Source organism: Bactrocera tryoni, chromosome 2, assembly GCF_016617805.1.
Source record: "Bactrocera tryoni isolate S06 chromosome 2, CSIRO_BtryS06_freeze2, whole genome shotgun sequence".
Classification (NCBI taxonomy): domain Eukaryota; kingdom Metazoa; phylum Arthropoda; class Insecta; order Diptera; family Tephritidae; genus Bactrocera; species Bactrocera tryoni.
In genome coordinates, this window is record NC_052500.1 from 43,295,100 (window position 1) to 43,313,965 (window position 18,866).

The 18,866-nt window shown below is 35.4% G+C and overlaps 1 protein-coding gene across 1 annotated transcript in view; it reads right to left on the bottom strand.

Moving 5' to 3' along the window:
• The window catches only part of LOC120768706 (MAGUK p55 subfamily member 6), a 163,254-nt gene that overhangs the window by 64,811 nt on the left and 79,577 nt on the right, over window positions 1-18,866 (bottom strand). Inside the window, exon 4 of the mRNA XM_040095478.1 lies at window positions 6,226-6,696. Within this exon, the coding sequence (XP_039951412.1) occupies window positions 6,226-6,696 (471 nt within the window). The remainder of the gene's footprint in view (window positions 1-6,225; window positions 6,697-18,866) is intronic.

An 18,866-nucleotide genomic window follows, 5' to 3' on the forward strand; every position in this document is an offset into this window, starting at 1 on the left:
AGACAGACATACGGATTTCAACTAACTAAGAAATATTTGTAAGTAAAACGCAAAATATATAACCATTAATGAATTTTTATTTTTCCGCCCTTAAAGTAATCCCGACCAGACTACTATGCCAACGATTTTTCCAGTCCCTGAAACACTTTTCATAAGCATTTTTGGGATGGCCTTCAGCTCCTTTAGGTAATTTTTTTTCAATATTTCTATATTTATTGGATCTGCTCTTTTAAAAGCCTAACAATGAGTTATAAAATCTTAAGTCTAGTTGAGCTGTTTTGGTGATACGTTGGTCTTTAGTATGCTAGCATATCTCTCCTTTTTAGACGTGTTTGATCGCAGAAATGTACTAAAGCATTAGCAAATGGGTTTAGATATATATTTCATTCTGCTGATCTCTACTTCCTCCTTTCCATACAAAAGGAATACCACGACCTTTATGGATATATTCATTAAGCATGTCCCATGGCGAACACGAGATTGTTCTAAGAACTTTCGATTGAACATTTGTATTATATCAATATTTGCACAGCGTGTGCCTTCTATCTATGTGAATATCAAGATATGTTACTTCGTTCGCTTGGGGTACAAAAATATTGTTTTTCTGCCGGGCTTAGCGAAAATGTAATATGCTTACACTTCTATTCATTCACATTTATACGCTGACATGTACACTTCTATTCATTCACATTTATATGGTCCATGAAGCCACCAATTGACTCCAACATGCCTATACGAGACTTGGGTGGAAATTGGGCTCAAAGTGATGGGGAAACGGCTATCACCTAGAAAAAATATTTTAACCTAATTGCCTAAACCTAACCTTAAGAACAACTTTAAGCTGTCCAGCTTACCCAACATAGCTAACGAGTCTCCCGAATCTTTTAAGACTTCACCTTCTGAAATTATTAGAGTCATAAAAGAACATAACCCAAAAAAGTCACCAGGATATGACGATATTACCCCAAAAGGGCTAATTGAGTTACCAAATATTGCTGTAAAGGTGCTCTCTTTGCTCTTCAATGCAATTCTTAATCTCTAATACTATCCTTATTCATGCGTATAAATCATCGCCATAAACTTGTTTCATCAATTGAATTGTTTCGGTAAAAGTTTTACCAATTTTAAAACAAAATTTAATGATGGCTCTTTGTTCGAAGTTCATTTTTGCACCTGTAACATAAAAATACTGACACTTAAAACGCAATAACTTTATTCCAGTCGTTGAAATGTGATGAAATTCTCACTGGACAATCGATAAAGATAGCAGATTCTAACGCACCAGTCGACATATAAATGGAGCGACCAGATTCAAGAGCGCCGCTAGATTCAACAAGAAAAAACGTTAACTTCGGTTGCACCGAAGCTAAATACCCTTCACAGGTGCATTTCTGTTAGTAACTATGTGTTCAGTTTGTATGAAAGCTATATGTTATAGTAATCCGTTCTAAACAAGTTTTTTAGAGATTACATTGTTGTCTTAGAAAATAACATATACCAAATTTCGTGAATATATCTTTTCAAATGTGAAAGTTGTCCATACAAGAACTTGATTCCGATCGTTCAGTTTGTATGGCAGCTATATGCTACAGTTAACCGATCTGAACAATTTCTTCGGAGATTATATTGTTGCCTTAGAAAATAACTTGAACCAAATTTCGTTAATATATGTATCTTGTCAAATGTGAAAGTTTTCCATACAAGCGTTTGATTCCGATCGTTCAATTTGTATGGCAGCTACTTATATGTTATAGTGGTCTGATATCGGCCGTTCCGACAAATGAGCAGCTTCTTGAAGAGAAAATGACGTTTGCAAAATTTCAAAACGATATCTGAAAAACTGAGAGACTAATTCGTATATATACAGACAGACGTACAGACGGACAGACAGACAGACGGACATGGGTAAATCGACTCAGCTCGACATACTGATCGTTTATATATATACTTTATAGGGTCTCCGACGATTCCTTCTGGGTGTTACAAACTTCGTGACAAACTTAATATACCCTGTTCAGGGTATAAAAAGTTCTGTTTACTTTGGAAAGCAGCAAAGCAATATCACTCCATGAAAAGAGCATAATTAAATATTTCATGTAGGGTATACCGGATAATAGAGAAAATAAAAGTGTGTTGTATCAGACGCGTAGTTTGAAAGAATTGAAAGAAAAATCTGGGTATATGAAAGAATTAAAGGTACGACCGCCGTAACAGAGTTAAATCCGTCGTCAAGTACAATTAAAGGTACTGAAGACCAGGTTAAGAAGAAATGCTAGGCTTGTAATCAGGAAGGTCATTTAGTTAGAGAGTGCCGACATGGGGGAATAAACCAAGTAGATTGTTTTAAGTGCAAGGGAAAGGGCCATTATGTCCACGAGTACAAAGTCTCACATCCAGTCAGCGTGGTGAAAAATGAGCGTATTAACACAGTAGGTGATCGAAACGGTAAATGAAAAAGTGAGTACATTTTCGTGAACGAGATCAGGTTTAGCGCATTGGTCGATACGGGATGCTTTACAAGTATATTGTGGTACGATACATTTATGAAGGTAGGAGCAGTTAGTCTCAGAAAAGAGAAAAAACGGTTGTATGGATTTAGAAAAGGCGAGGTTACAACAAAAGAAACTTTATAGCAGAGGTAACTGTAGAAGGTGTGACTATGGAAGTCATTTTTGAAGTAGTAAGAGTGCAAGATATACCCTACGCAGCAATCTTGGGAAATGATCTACTTAAGGAAGAAGAAGAACTTGTTGTTTTAAAAAGGTAGCGTGGAATTTAGAAAACCTAATAAAGGTAGAGAAGTGTTTGTAGACACGGGGGCCAATGAGTTGAGGGTTGGAAGTAAATGTATTGAAGTGGGCGAGGAAACTGAAATCTCAACGGGTAAGAGGGTTTCAGCCGAGCAAGTATGCGAAGATAAGGTTAGTCCGGAAGTGCTGGAAAAAGAGGTCGACGCATAGATGGAGGTCCTGGCGAAGGCTTCAATGATGAAAGTGAATTCAAAGTTTTGTGTGGAATAGAAATACATATGGATGATAAGTCGGATAGAGTAGACTTGTCACATTTAGAAGAATCTGACGCAGAGTTCGTCAAAACGTTGAGAAATAAATATCAGCCTCAGAAGCCAATGAATTTGACAGTTCAAATGAAACTAATTTTAACAGACGAAACACCAGTGTATCAACGGCCTCCGGTGTTGTACGAAAATTAAAAGTACATAGATAATCAAGTCGGCGAAATACTTAAGGATGGGATTATTCAAAATAGCACGTCGTAGTACGCGTCACTAGTGGTATTAATCACAAAAAAGAATGGATTGAAAAGATTTTGTTGTGATTTTCGTAAGATAAATGAAAATATACTTGGGACAACTTTCCGATAACGCTTGCAGACGAGACATTGGACAAATTACAAGTAACAGAAAGATTTACAACTTTAGATTTGAAAGACGGGTTTTGTCACATACCCGTTGAACCAAATTCCAGGAAGTAGTGAATTTGGTTTCGTTCCTTTTGGTATCACAAATTCGACGGCAGTATTTTGTAAGTTTATCAGAACAGTTTTTCCTAAATACAAAACTCTACATGTATGTATTTCGGCATACAGGTGGTAGAATAGTCGAGGACGCAAAATACTTGGTAACCGTAGGAACATTTGGTGATGTATTTATGTAGTTTTAAAAACATATTTAGTACCATGTTTTTATGTACATGTGAGTGTTTAAGGAAAACAACTTTATTTTATGAGCTTGTAGTTGCTTTTTGTACCCAATTTTATAGGTTTTTACTTTGTATTGTTTATTTAATATTACTTAACTATTGGCTTGTTAATGATAGCGACTCCACGCCTGCCTCAGTTAGCCATTTTTTTTATACTCTCGCAACAAAGTTGCTAAGGAGAGTATTATAGTTTTGTTTACATAACGGTTGTTTGTAAGTCCTAAAACTAAATGAGTCAGATATAGGGTTATATATACCAAAGTGATCAGGGTGAAGAGTAGAGTTGAAATCCGGATGTCTGTCTGTCCGTCCGTCCGTCCGTCCGTGCAAGCTGTAACTTGAGTAAAAATTGAGATATCATGATGAAACTTGGTACACGTATTTCTTGGCTCCATAAGAAGGTTAAGTTCAAAGATGAGCAAAATCGGCCCACTGCCACGCCCACAAAATGGCGGAAACCGAAAACCTATAAAGTGTCATAACTAAGCCATAAATAAAGATATTAAAGTGAAATTTGGCACAAAGGATCGCATTAGGGAGGGGCATATTTGGATATAATTTTCTTGGAAAAGTGGGCGTGGCCCCGCCCCCTACTAAGTTTTTTGTATAGCTATGTCAACCAAATTCTATAGAGTCGTTTCCTTCAGGCATTTCCATATACAGTTCAAAAATGGAAGAAATCGGATAATAACCTCGCTCACCTCCCATACAAAGGTTATGTTGAAAATCACTAAACGTGCGTTAACCGACTAACAAAAAACGTCAGAAACACTAAATTTTACGGAAGAAATGGCAGAAGGAAGCTGCACCCAGGCTTTTTTTAAAAATTGAAAATGGGCGTGGCGTCGCCCACTTATGGACCAAAAACCATATCTCGGGAACTACTCTACCGATTTCAATGAAATTCGGTATATAATATTTTCTTAACACCCTGATGACATGTACAAAATATGGGTGAAATCGGTTCACAACCACGCCTTCTTCCAATATAACGCTATTTTGAATTCTATCTGATGCATTCTTTGTATAATATACATATATGTACATTAGGAACCAATGATGATAGCGGAATAAAATTTTATACAAATACGGTATTTGAAAAATATGTAAATGACTGATAATGAAATCTCGATTATCACTTTATCGTGCGAGAGTATAAAATGTTCGGTGACACCCGAACTTAGCCCTTCCTTACATGTTATCTTTTGAGAACATGCCCTGGGGTTAGTGCTGAGAAATTGGAAGGATCATGCGAGAGTATAGTGATTAGTGGTGAAGTAAAGACGGGTTGTCAGAGAATCTTTTAATCGGTGCCACGTTGGGAACTTTGTTCGTGATGAGATCGATCACTCCCATAGAAGAAACGTTTTTTCTGTATACCAGTATTGGGTCCCAATTATCAGTGGATTGCAGTATAATGAATTATTCAATTGTTTCCTTTTGATTTTTTGCCAAATTCATAAGTAACGACTTATCAATCAATATTCTTTCGTTTTCGAATCTTGATTTAAGAGCTTCCAAAGCCAAATTGAATTTTAATTTAGTTAAGTTAAGTTTAATTTAACTTATTTATGTCTGTATATATGTTGAGGTATATGGATACACTCTAATCCTGGACTTTTATGCCCAAAAGGTATGTACTTATTCTATTTTGCAGTTGAGCTCGTTAAAAAGATAACCGCCCTTTTTTGTACATAACCTTGCTTGGTTTTGTTTGCGAAAGATCAAGGGGTAATGCTGGTTATTTGCCTCTAAGGACTTTGAAAGTATAAAAATTCCGGCTTCTTTTTACGAATAACTTCGCGCAAACGATGCATAACACGTAAATGGTATTCCTTGTTGACAGTTTGTCCGGTCGGAAAGAATTCCACACCTCGATAATCGAAGAAAGCTGTCAACATAACCTCGATTTATGAACTGCTTTGACGTGGTTTTTTCAGTTTCGGCTCACTTTTGCCACGATATTCTGCCGATTGGTCGTAAGCATAGATCCAAGACTCATAGCCGAATAATACGTTTCATGACATCCTGATAGTTGGAAAGCATTGTTTAACCGACGTTAACGAGACGCTCTTTTTCGAAAAAAAACCTACTGATTTCTGAACCAATCGTGCTTTCACTCTTTTTAGGGCCAAATGATCTTTCAAAATGGTTTTCACAGATCCTTTCGATATTCCAACAAAGGCAGTATTATCTCTGACTTTACTTTATTTTTTGGTTGTCCCGAAAGTGGTTCGTCGTCAACGGGATCTCGACCCTCTTTTAATATCACCGAAGACCTTTTGCAAACATTCTGGATTTCGGCACCAGAAATTGTATTTGATCTCATTTGAATAATTTTACTCATCGATTGCCGAATGCACTTTATTTACTTCAGGAAAAATGGATTTTCGCGCTAAATTTAAATTAAAAGGTCTTACTAATTGTACATACATATGTATGTAATATTAGTTTCTTACTTATTAATTATTTGCGTAAACAAATCAATTAACTATATATTACTTACTGTCATTTTTTGTCCTGGATTATCAAGTGAGTGATAATTAACGATACTTTTTTCTGCAGATTCATCATGTACGTATGGTGCAATTTTTAGTGTAAGATCTCCTTTCCAACGTGAAACTTCTGCTTGCAAAGCTTCAGGTGTACTAACCGGAACTCCATTAATTTCTAGTATTACATCACCTGTATTCAAGAGTCCTTGCTTATCAATAATTCCTCCTGAAAGTATACGTGCCACCGACAAAAAGTTTTGTGAATTAATTTCAACTGTGAATCCCAAAGGCTTATTTTCAACACGGCGAAGGCCTACTACTCTTGTTGCTTCTATTGGCATTTTATTGGAAAGCACTTCAGAAGGGAAAAGATAGCAGTTTTTATGAGAGGCTAATATTTGCAACTTATTTGAACTTTCTTTTCCAGATTTGTACATATGGTCATAGATTTGTCCTATTTCATCATGAGCACGTAATAATTCCTAAAAGAAAATACAAATTTATATTTTAAAATAAAAAATATACAATAAGTTATAAATTTGTATCATGATCATATTATTCGAAATGCACTATCAAATTAGTTTATCAAGTCGTTAAGTCGTCATCTTTAACATAATTGAATAACCTTATTGCATATTCAAAAATTTCTCTGTTCAACCATTTACGTGTTGTGAGAAGATTATAAAATCGGCATTCCTCCTTTCTAGCTAACGAATGAGGTCAGTCGTCTCCGTGCACCTGGATGGTCAGGACAAACATTTTCGCGCCACGTATTTCGGTGAGTGGTGCAAGCGTTCGTTAGAGGAGAAGTACGCGATTAAATTCTGTGTGAAACTCGATAAATCTGCGACAGAGACGTTTGATATGGTCAAGCAGGTTTCCCCAGATGTTGCTTTAGCAAGAAGTGGTATGTTTCGGTACCACCAGGCCTTTTTGGAAGACCGGGAAGAGGTCGCTGCTGAAGATCGTCCACGCATACTTTCGTTCCACTGAAATCATACGATAGCGCGGCATTAACGCCAAATCAGTTTCTTCTCGGGAGTTCAAGTGGTATGAGAGAAAGAAGCAATTGCGAAGTCGTCAACCCTTTGCTGCTGAATAAGAAGTTTCGTACATCTGGCGAGTTGGCTACACGATTTTGGAAGCGATGAAACCGCGAGTACTTGCCAGGGCAAAGAAGACGCGCAAAATGGTTCGAAAGAACACTTGGACAAATACATTGTATCTTTGTACCTAAAATTAGGAGAAAATTTGGCCTCGCCCCCAAATACATAACTAATACCAGGATTTTCGAATATCCGCCTGACTATGCTCCACACGGTAGGTGAAACAAGCAACCGTTAAATGAACAAACTAAATTAATTGTGCTAATTTAAACTTAGAACAGGTTATAACATAACTAATCGCAAAAAAAAAAATCGTTAATAACACCGGTCAACAAAAAAAATATTTTTTTGGGGGTTTCTGTTCTCATGCTTGAATTCTGATTCTAGACATTGAAAAACACTTAAATATTAATCTTTAGTTCTTTAAGTTTGCTTTGGGCTGATCTACATCGATAAGTATTTGGGGTTTAATACGAGAGAGCTCATATGAGCATAAAAGAAATACAAAAATATTCACTTTTAGACAGTAATTTTTTGTTATTTTACATTTATATATTATTGTTTATCACACATTTTTAATAAAAACGACTCTTGTATCTAAAAAAAGTTTTCTAATTATAATCTATAGTGAAATTGTAGAAAAAATATAAAAATCATCGAAAAATTGCTCTAATTTCTACGAAAGCAAACTTTAACCGGAAAAAAAATTTTTTTCCTTATTTTTGTCATAGGAGAAACTAAAATTTAACATGTAGATGTCAGACCCAAAAATCGTGTTGACCGGTGTAATTAATGTACTCAGGAGGCATATCTTCAAAGCTTATACTTAAAATGCTACCAATCAAAAATGGTTAAAAAAATTAATTATTGCCGCAAAACAAGATTAATCAGTTAATGTCAGTATTAGAAGAGGAATGTAAAAGTTTTAAAAACCTTCGAATACGCAAGGAAAATAGTGAAGAAGATACACCTTGGCTTTCTGCACTGAATATTACATAAGTATGAAGTTTTCATTTTTCAATTTCCGAAATGGCTGAATGAACCGTTTTTGTTTACACACAATTTTCTAAGATACATTTCTTCGTTCAATTTTAATTTTTTTGATAATTTTTCAATTAGTTGCCGAGGTATGGGTTTCTATGAGAAGTGACTTAGTGTCAGTTTTGCAGATCTACCGTAAGATTTATTGACAATACGAGTATTACTTAGAATAAGTTTCGTGGATTTTGTGGATATACAACATAGCATGTACCCCAAAAACAAGTTAAACATATGTGTTTCATATTGACATTAATTTTATTTTTGAATAAACAATTTTTGAGAAAGTGTATCACGTATTTTGTTATTGTAATGAAAACAAAAAAATAGTTTTAGATACGGGTAAAATACTACATGTAAGGCACCAATATCATACTCTATTACGGCCTCATGTCAAAGCAAATAAATTTGAATATGATGATGAAAATCTTGCAATAGAAAATTACGGTGTATCCACGAAAGGTAATATTACTTTTTATATACATACTAGGGGACCCGGCCACGCGTTGCTGTGGTATACATTTTATACTGTTATTCATTTATTTACGAATAAAGGCGAAAACGTTTTTGTCGGTATAAGATTCCAAGGGATTGTACTTTAGGTTTAATTTTGAATATGTTCATACAAATAAATTTTATTGGAAAAAATAACAAATTTAAGGCTGCTTTCCCAATGTCTGGTTACCAGCAGCCTTTCTGTCCAGTTAATAGAGTTGTCCGCTTAGTAGATCGTCCATATCAGATTTCATTTCATAATAGATTTCGTTTCCATTTCGTCACTATATTCTTTATTTATGAATTGTTTTTACTACCCTATCTTCTAAGTTGGTTCGAACTGGACACAGTGTGCTAAATTTTACTAAAATCGGTTCAGCCGTTTAGGGGTCCATCGCGGACAAACAACGTGACACGTACTTTTTATATAGAAAGATGTACTATATATATAGTAACATTTTAATTATTCTGGATTTTTATTATTAAACATTTAAAACACCTATCGTTGTTAAATGAAGAAATATATAGTAAATATAGTACATATATTTTTTTTATTGATTCATTGCATCGACATCGTTTTCTGTCTCTAAAAAACGATAGGTATCATAAAAGCAGAAAAAATCTTCATTTAAAAATGGATCAAGCTTACATCATTTGGTAGTACAATACAACAGGATAGATCACAAACGGGGAAATACTTTTAGGTATTGCTAAAACTTTTTATCAAATTTTGCGTAAAAATTCATGAAATATTTGTCCATTTTTAGCAACACGGCATATTATATCCAGAAAAAGATATTTTGATAAAGATATATTATTTGGGATAATGCCATTAGCTCTTAATTTATATATATATAATATATTAATATACATATGTATATTCTATTTAAAATCGATGGCGATTTCGCCCATTTTCACAAGGTGTCATAAGAAAGTCAAAATAATGTCATGCACATGTCAATAGTCCGATACCGCCCATATGGAATAACATGTTCCCTTGGGTGCCAAGGAACATGTGGCCTAATTTCCATCAAGAATTCTCAAATTATCACTTGCTTGGACGAATGGGCGGACAGGCAGGAAATCGGAATTCGACTCATGTCGTCATCTTGATATGTCATCCAAATAGCGCGGATTTATTTTTCATCAAAACAAAACATGAGTTAAACCAGGCATTGCGGATTTTTACAGTCAAATGTTCATGTACCTTCGAAAAAGAATTATACATATGTGCAATACAATAACTTAAATTAAAAGTATCAAAAACACAAAGTGCATTTTGATAGCTTACATAGCTTTTAAGATGTATTAAACAAAAACAAAATTCAAATTATATATTAATTTTTTTAATTAAAAAAAAAGTATATTACTTTAATTCCATAAAAAATAATTATATGTGCAAAATAGGAAACTTCTTAAAATTCATATCCAATGTTATTTTAACACGTATATAATAAAAAAAAAACTTTAAGTAATTGATGTTTTAAATATTTTTAGTAAGTATTACATATTACCCTTTAGAAGTTTTACCATGCACAGTCTTCGTGGTATGGACCCTATTAAGTTTTGCAGAGTAGTTAGCTCAATTTTCTCTCACTCTGATACAATGGCACTTTTTAACTGCTTAATAGTATCATACTGCTTGGCATGTGCATTAGGGTGGGTAGATTCCAGACTTTTTTCGATTCGGGATTTCTAATAGTGCGGAAAAGTTGCCTTAGTACTTCCTGATTCCAATGCAACTTTTTGTTTTGAAATCGGATTGCATCTTTAACCCCAACTCCGGCCTTGAAATTTCGGAAATTCGCCTAAAATCGTGAAATTGTTTACATTGCGCCTGAAATACGCATCTCATGGCAAAATGTATAAAACAAAAGTTATTTGTCACGTCATTTGCTACCGAAATGGTATATCATGGCCGTAGGACGAACCGTTCCCGAGATACGAGCGAAAAGGCGGCGCGCCACAGCGCAAGGTGAAAATCGGCTTGGGGCCACACTTCTTGACGTTGATTACGCCGAGTGCTATCACTCACATTCATTCACCTACGCCAAAGGACACGTTCGGATAGGTCTCCACACAAATATTTTTTCATCGAGTTCCTTCACTCTTGTCGGTGATTTCGCCGAGTTCTATCACTTACATTCATTTCCCTGCGCCATACGACACGTTCGGACTGGTCTCCACATAAATAGTTTTTCATCGAGTTCCTTCACTCTTGTCGTTGATTTCGCCGAGTGGTATCACTTATATTCTCTCAACAGAACACAGAACTCCAAATGTCTGTATCTAAATTTAAATTTAGACAGAAATGTCCTGTGTTTGGCATATATCCGAACAATCTCTGAGTCCCAGTTACCTACTTACCAGGATGTTCTTTTGTGTTATCAGTTTGAAAGATTTCGTATAGGGCGACTCCGAGACGACAACTATGAACCTAGGAGTAAAGAGGTTACAGAAATAGTTGCAAAAAGGTTGAAAATACTTTCAAAAAGTCATCTATTCCGATAGTTTCACACCAGAGTTGTACAAATGCTCACCACATACCATAAGAAATTTCTGACTCTTAAACAAATGTTTTTAAGGAACTCAATAGGTTTGAGCTCTAAAAGAGACGACTTTGTCTCTTCTGCCGGAAAATTATTTCACATCGCTGTTTGTAAATGCATTTATTTTTCTTCATGTACTTGTCCAAAGGAAAGGAAAGTTCCTATCAATGAACAACCATTTCTCTTGGACCAGAGAACCAGAAAAATTGGTCGCATTGGAAGTGTTGATCTACCTGAAACAAAAAAGATTACAAAGAAAAATGAACGTAAAGAAAAGCATTCAACATCAACACTTACCAGAAAAGTATCAGCTAGAACACGTGACCATTCAGATCAGCCAGACTCTCATACAGACGACAACAATGTAGGTGCGTCGCACATGGATTCTTCCAAAAACGATGCTGATGATGAATTTGCTTTTCCATCCTCTAAAACCAAACAAAACACACAACATAAATAGGTAAACTGCTCCCTGATTGTGAGAAGTTGCCTGTTGTCAAATTTGAAAGTTTTCCATCCTGCCAATTACCTTCTGAGGTTATTAATCCGACCCAACTTGGCACAGACCAAGCTTATCTCTATAAAATATCAGAAGCTGTTATTTCCGGTCAATGTTCCTCAGATTTAGCGTCGATGCATCCAGGTAACATGTGCAAGTCTCGCTGGCTCACCTGTGCAAACAGAAGTCAGAAATTATACATTTCTACTGACAAACCAACAAAGGAAATAAAGATTTTGGTCAAGTACATACTTACAGTTTACTCACCTTTGTGGTTCTCAATAACATTCAACAGTGGAATCAAAGATGGCTCGCGCCATCTCTATGCTGCAATTCAAAGGTGAGATACTTACCTGCTAAACTGCGCAAGGTTGTCGATTCATCCATTCAGCAGAATGCTTTCTTTGCTCTTCCGGAAAACATTCTCCTTAGTATGATGACTGACGAACGGAGAGAAGTCAGAAAGTTGGCCCTTGACCGTCTTCTGGCAGCCAGAGAAGCAGAGTCTGACACTGTAAATGGAAGGGTTAGATGTAATAAAGTGCCAAAGCTGAATTTCAAAGCTAATAATTATTACGATATGATTAACTGGAAGACTATTACCTTGACTGTTCCACCAGTTCTTTGTTCAGTTTCTAACAAAGAACTCATAAAAAGGGCTGTCGGGAGACACTGCAGAGGTATGGAAATTTAGTGAATTCCCCTCTCACACCGTGGCAGTCGAGAGAACTGTCAAACTGGTGACAGAGGCATCTTCTAAAGTTATTGGCTCCCAATCTCGTGATCGTTTTATACGCTCTACACTGAAATCTAGGCAACAAGTGCCAAAGTTTAGTACAAAATCTGATTTTATCAATAAATTTGACACAGATTCAGACTAAAACAAGCCTGACATATGGTTGGTTGGTTGGGTTGGGCTTGGGAGGAACCAGAAGAGCAGTCACCTCCACGCGGTGGGTTCTGGGTGACCAATACAGGTTAGCTGAAAGCTGCAACAATTTTCACCTTGCGCTGTGGTGCGCCGCCTTTTCGCTCGTATCTCGGGAACGGTTCGTCCTACTGCCATGATCACATATACCATTTCGATAGCAAATGACATGACAAATAACTTTTGTTTTATACATTTTGCCATGGGATGCGTATTTCAGGCGCTAGGTAGACAATTTCACGATTTTAGGCGACTTTCCGAAATTTCAAGACCGGAGTTGGGGTTGAAGATGCAATCCGATCTCAAAGCAAAGAGTTGCATTGGAATCAGGAAGTACTAAGGCAACTTTTCCGCACTATTAGAAATCCCGAATCGAAAAAAGTCCGGAATCGACCCACCCAAATGTGCATATACTTTAGCAGTAAGTAAACCCCAAAGGTCCTCTATGGGGTTAAGGACAGGACTCAAAGCTGTCCAATCCAATAATTGGATATTCCGGGACTGAAAAAATGCTTTCGTACCGCGAGACAATCGGGGCGTTGTCTTGCTGAAATATCCAATTGTCGTCATGAAAATACTCAGCAAAAGAAATGAGCTCACTATCCAGTAGATCAATGAATACTTCGGAATTCGCTTTAGTAGGTAAAAAACACATATGAGATTTGCCTTTAGAACTAAAGACAGCCCATACCAGTAAAGATCCCCCATTATGGTTTCGCTTATAGCGATAGGATGTCATGTATCTCTCCAATATTTGTGATGACCATCTGGACCATCCAAATTAAACTTTTTTTCGTCACTAAAAATTACATTTTTAAACTTCTCAGGCGATGAAGATGTTTGCAGACCTGGGAGTTCAGCACATGGATTGGCTAGGAAACTCTCTCGACTTGTATTCCATTGAGCTCTTTTGGCATTTAATGAAATGGAACGTTGGTCAACATATGTAAGCATAAAAGTAAAATAGAACTAAAAAAAAAAATTTTGTTAAAAGTATGGGAGGAAGAAATTTCAGAGGATGTTATGGTAAATCTTTTCGAATCAATGCCTTCTCGCATTGAAGCTATAATATCTTTAAAGGCGGTTCGACGCCATATTAGAGCTTATATCATAATTAAATTTAATTTTTTCTTTTATTATGTTAAATTGATGTACAAAGTTTTGTCGCGTTATTAATTTTAAACCAATAATAAAATAAAACGCTTGTGTAGAAGCAAAGAAAATCACTTTTGTGTTTTACTCATTAAATAAAACAAATTAAAAACTAAAAATATATCTAGGTAATGTATTATAATGTATTTGTGCTTACTAAATTCATTAAAACAAAAAATTTTTGAAAAAATCGTAAAAGAACGAAAAAGTTCGAAAAAAAATTAAGAAATTAAAGTGGTAGGTTGTGCGTGGCCACAGGTGTACATATTGCTAATAGGAAAACATACTCCTTTCATTTTATTAAGGTACCTCAGATACCATCACCAATACTTAGGTAGTAATGTCAACTAGATGTTTGCAAATCTATTTAAGGGTGTACATGGGCTTCAAGGTGTGACAAAACATAATTCTAAAACATCTATCAGCTTTATAATCACTTAAAAACGCGTTTTTTTAAACTATGTTTTCAAAGTCGGTTGTCAAAATATCTCGCGAACTACTCAACTGATCTTAATGAAATTTTACATATAGTAGGTCTTTGAGCTACATATATTATTACAGGGTCAACGAAGTATTTTTTTGTTCATATTCAACCAAAGTTGTGAACTTGACTTGAAAGTTTTACCCCAATTTATTATCTAATGCTTGATTTATATACCGTAAAGTGAATGATTCAGATGGAATGTAAATTTTTGTTTTACAATTTTGAAACAAAAGTTAATGTTGGCTCTTTGTTCGAAGCTTTTTTTCGCATCGATAACACAAACATACTGACACCTAAAATGCAATAACATCACTTCCAATCTATGAAATGTCATGAACTGTACAATCGATGATAGCAGATTCTAACGCACCAGTCGACATATAGATGGCGCCACCAGGGGCGCTAGATTCAAAAAGTTTTGTTTACTTTGGAACGCAATGTTAGGATAATGTAATGCACCAAATTTGTTTGAAATCGGTTCGCTTTGGGTTTTCAAAACCATTTTGCAAGTTAGTTCACCCCTGGGGCTTTAAGGAAAGCCCTCAACCTCCCCTCTATTCCTACCAGGGGCGTGGCAATATCGTTCACAAAAAATGTAACATTTTGAGAACAATTACATTTTTCTTAACCTTTAAAACGCTCTAGCGGCTAAAGTATTTGACCTAGATAAACATACAAACCAATTTGGACATGTAACCAACATGAAAACAGATAAATCAACCGTGCGAAGTGATAGAAACATACCAAAGTTCATATATTTTCATACAAAATATATGGGGTCTAGCCAAGCACCATTGGGGCACTAAGGTGTAATATTATAATATCCTTTTTTCGTCCTTTTCGATACGATATCCTTGAATTTTTTTCTGAATTATATAGACAATAAAATTCTAGGAAGCTACCTGGAAACGCAAGTCGTTTGCTACACTCTAAATATATTTAAATAACATTTAAAAACAAAATATGCCTGGCCAGACCCGAGGGTCTCGATGAGGGTTAAATAGTTTTGAAACTCGCTACTCATATACTCCAACCCATTGTCTGTCTGTAGTGTTTTAACTTTCTTCCCTGTATACGTTTCCGCCATATTCTTAAATATTTTACGTTTTTCTAAAACTCTTGACTTATTTTTCATGAAATAAACCTCGGAATATCTCGAAAAATCGTCAGTGAATGTCACGAAGTACTTTGCACCTGAATGTGAGCAAACCTTCATTGGACCGCAAACGTCGCTGTGTACAATCTCTAGTAACTCGGTTGTACGTTGGTCCCTCTGCTTTGAAAATCTTTCTCGTGTTTGTTTTTCGCTTAAACAGATTTCGCAAGTTTGCAGTTTTTCATTTGTATGAAAATTTATATCGTGAACCATACCAATTGCGCGTTTTAAATCCTTTTCGGTTAGATGGCCCATTCGTACGTGCTATGTATTTATGCTTTTTGGCTTCATTTGCGAAAACCTCACAGATTGTTCAAAGCCTTTAACATAGTACAAGTCACCGATTCTTATCGCTGTCAGAATTGTTTCCCCATTCTTTGAAATGACAGATTCATTTCGCCGAAAAATTACTTCATACCTCTTATTCGTAATTTATTAATTATTAATTATTATTAATTAATTATTCGTAATCGAAACGGAAAGTAAATTCGTTCTTAAATCTTTAACGTACAATACATTTTCGAAATTAATTCGCTCTTCGCTGTTATTTTCGTGGATAATAACTTTAACGCTACATAGAGTCTTGCTAATCTCTCTAAAGTTATTGAATTCGCTATTTTTCGCACTCATATGTGCTGTCTAAGCATCAATATTCGCCGGCGTTTGTTATTGTACATGCTGATTCGAATAATATGAATTTTTCGAAGTTCTCCTTTTTCGTTCCTGTAGTGTTGTAGTGTTGTTGTTTTTTTTTCTTTTGTCTTGATGGACAATTTGGCGATATGTGACCAACTTTGCCGCACTTGTAGCAAGCTCGTTTATCTTGTTTTTCTTTTGTTGACTTTTTGTTGTGATTGTTAGAAGACTTACCATAGATGTTCGCGAACGTTCTCGCCTTTCTTCATGCGGGCGAGTGCAAAACGTTTCAGTAGGGTGGCTTTTCGCACAGGGCCCTTTGATTGGAACGTAGACTCTAACTTTTTCCACATTTCGTGTGAAGTTTCGCATTCAGTTATCAGGTCCGATTCTGATGGTGTAATCGAAATGTATCCACTTCGCTGCGTTATTGTCGTTTGGACAAGGTATAGCTCCAGATGCCTAGCTCCATAAGTCAGCTTTCACAAGAATTGCACGCATGTGTAACATCCAGGTATCGTAGTTATCCGCGTTTAGCGGATCAATCCTCACAGTCACTATCACCATATATAATTCAATTGATGATATACGAAACATTTTAGTCAATGTAGCTAATAAAATAAAACTTTAATTTAAAAGTCTATGGACTGGGCCCATAACCTGTTGTTTTACATGCGTTTATTTCATTCAATTAAACGGAAGTGAGTGATATTAGTTACAGATATTACATGACAGCTTAACCTAAGTTTCAGTGCTATGGATTCTTCGCAGTGTTGCAATTAAATTGCCCCGTTCTCTCCAACAGAAATGTTTCTCATTTTTTTTAAAACTTGTTTTTAGTTTTTTTAAACTACATATATTTATTTTTAACTTTATAACCATGGTGTTTTCACTCTCTTTAAAAATTTGTTTGAATAAATTTGCTAATTGTGCCTTTCAAACTTTGTAAGTGTAATTCATTAAAACTAAAAAAAATTACAAACATATAGGTGAAGCTAATAAAAGTGTTACAAAAAGTAGGAAATGTAGTAATTTCATATTAAATAAACCACCTATAAGGGCTAGTGTACCTCATGCGATCTTTCTTATATACTGCAGGCATACGTTTTGATATCGACTTTTGCGAATGACGTAGCCATAGGCTGCGATGGTCAATGGCTACTCTACTGATACTTTGCTGCAATATTGCAGTAATTATTTCTCGCAGAATGTATTGCTTAGGAATATCAAAATTTTAACATATGTTCCGATTCGAAAGAGTGTTCAAAGTGTACGGACGTGCTTAATTAATTCGCTCCGTGAATTCAATCTTTACAAAAATAAAAAATAATAATCAAGGAAAAAGTAAAACAAAAAACAATTTATTAAATTGTAAACAAACTAAATTGTAGGTACTAACAATTTTCATATAGTGCCTTTGAAAAAGGGCAATATAGACGAAACTAAAATTCAGTCCTACACTGAAAAAAGTTTTATGGAAATCGTTAAATTTTTGTCAAATAAAAAAAAGAATTATTATTCGTATCAACTGAAGAGCTCTAAGGGCCTAGTTGTTGTAATTAGGGTATAGAGTCCGCCGTAGACTCTAGTGAAGTCAAAAAAGCATTGGAAGAATGCGGTTTTGGTATTAAAACTGTTGAAAATATATTTAATAGAAACAAAGTACCACAGCCAATGTTTAAAATTGAATTGTTGCCGAACTCAAATCAACTTAGAAAAAATGAAACACATGCAATATATAATTTGAAATATTTGCTGCATCGTAGTAACTGTTGAAGAACCACATAAAAGAAACGGTCAGGTACAATGTACTAACTGCCAAGAATATGGGCATACTAAATCATATTGCACTCTACGCAGTGTTTGTGTGGTATGTGGTGATTTACATTCCATTTCAAAATGCACCCTTAAGAAAGAAGAATTAAATAAAAAATGCATCAATTGTGGAGGAAATAACACTGCTAACTACAGGGGCTGTCCTCTATATAAAGATTTGAAATCGAAGTTGTCACAGGGCATTCAAGCACGTTGTAACCAAATGTTACAAACACCCCGTAATGATATTATAGCAACTTAACTTAACCCTTACGGCTATAACTGTCCACCTCGTTTTATAATTACAGAAAGCGAATTTAAAGACTTCTTTGGAACACTAGGTCAAAGATTTCTAGCAGGGGGAGATTACAACGACATTAAAAAACATAAAAGAATTTAATAACGTAATAACTAATGCAGCTGTATTGGCAACACCAAAAATAATTTTTGGTTTTAGAAAGATCACCAATGAAATAGAGAAACTTGTTAATGAGAAAAGGCGAGCTGGGCGTGAATGGAAGTTAAATCGCTCCCCTTCAACTCTGCTTCAACTGAAATCTGCTGTACGAAAGTAAAAAAAAGCGCTTAAACGCGAGGAAGAACACAACACTGAAAATTATATAAACAGACTGTGTCCAAATTCTAGCAAGCAAAACTCCCTTTGGAAAGCCCAAAAGTCTTTCAAGCCACCAGTAGATTCCAACATGCCTCTAAGACAGTTGAATGGTAATTGGGCACGTAGTGGTGAGGATAAAGCAAATTGCTTCGCAAATCACCTAGAAGAGGAATTTCAA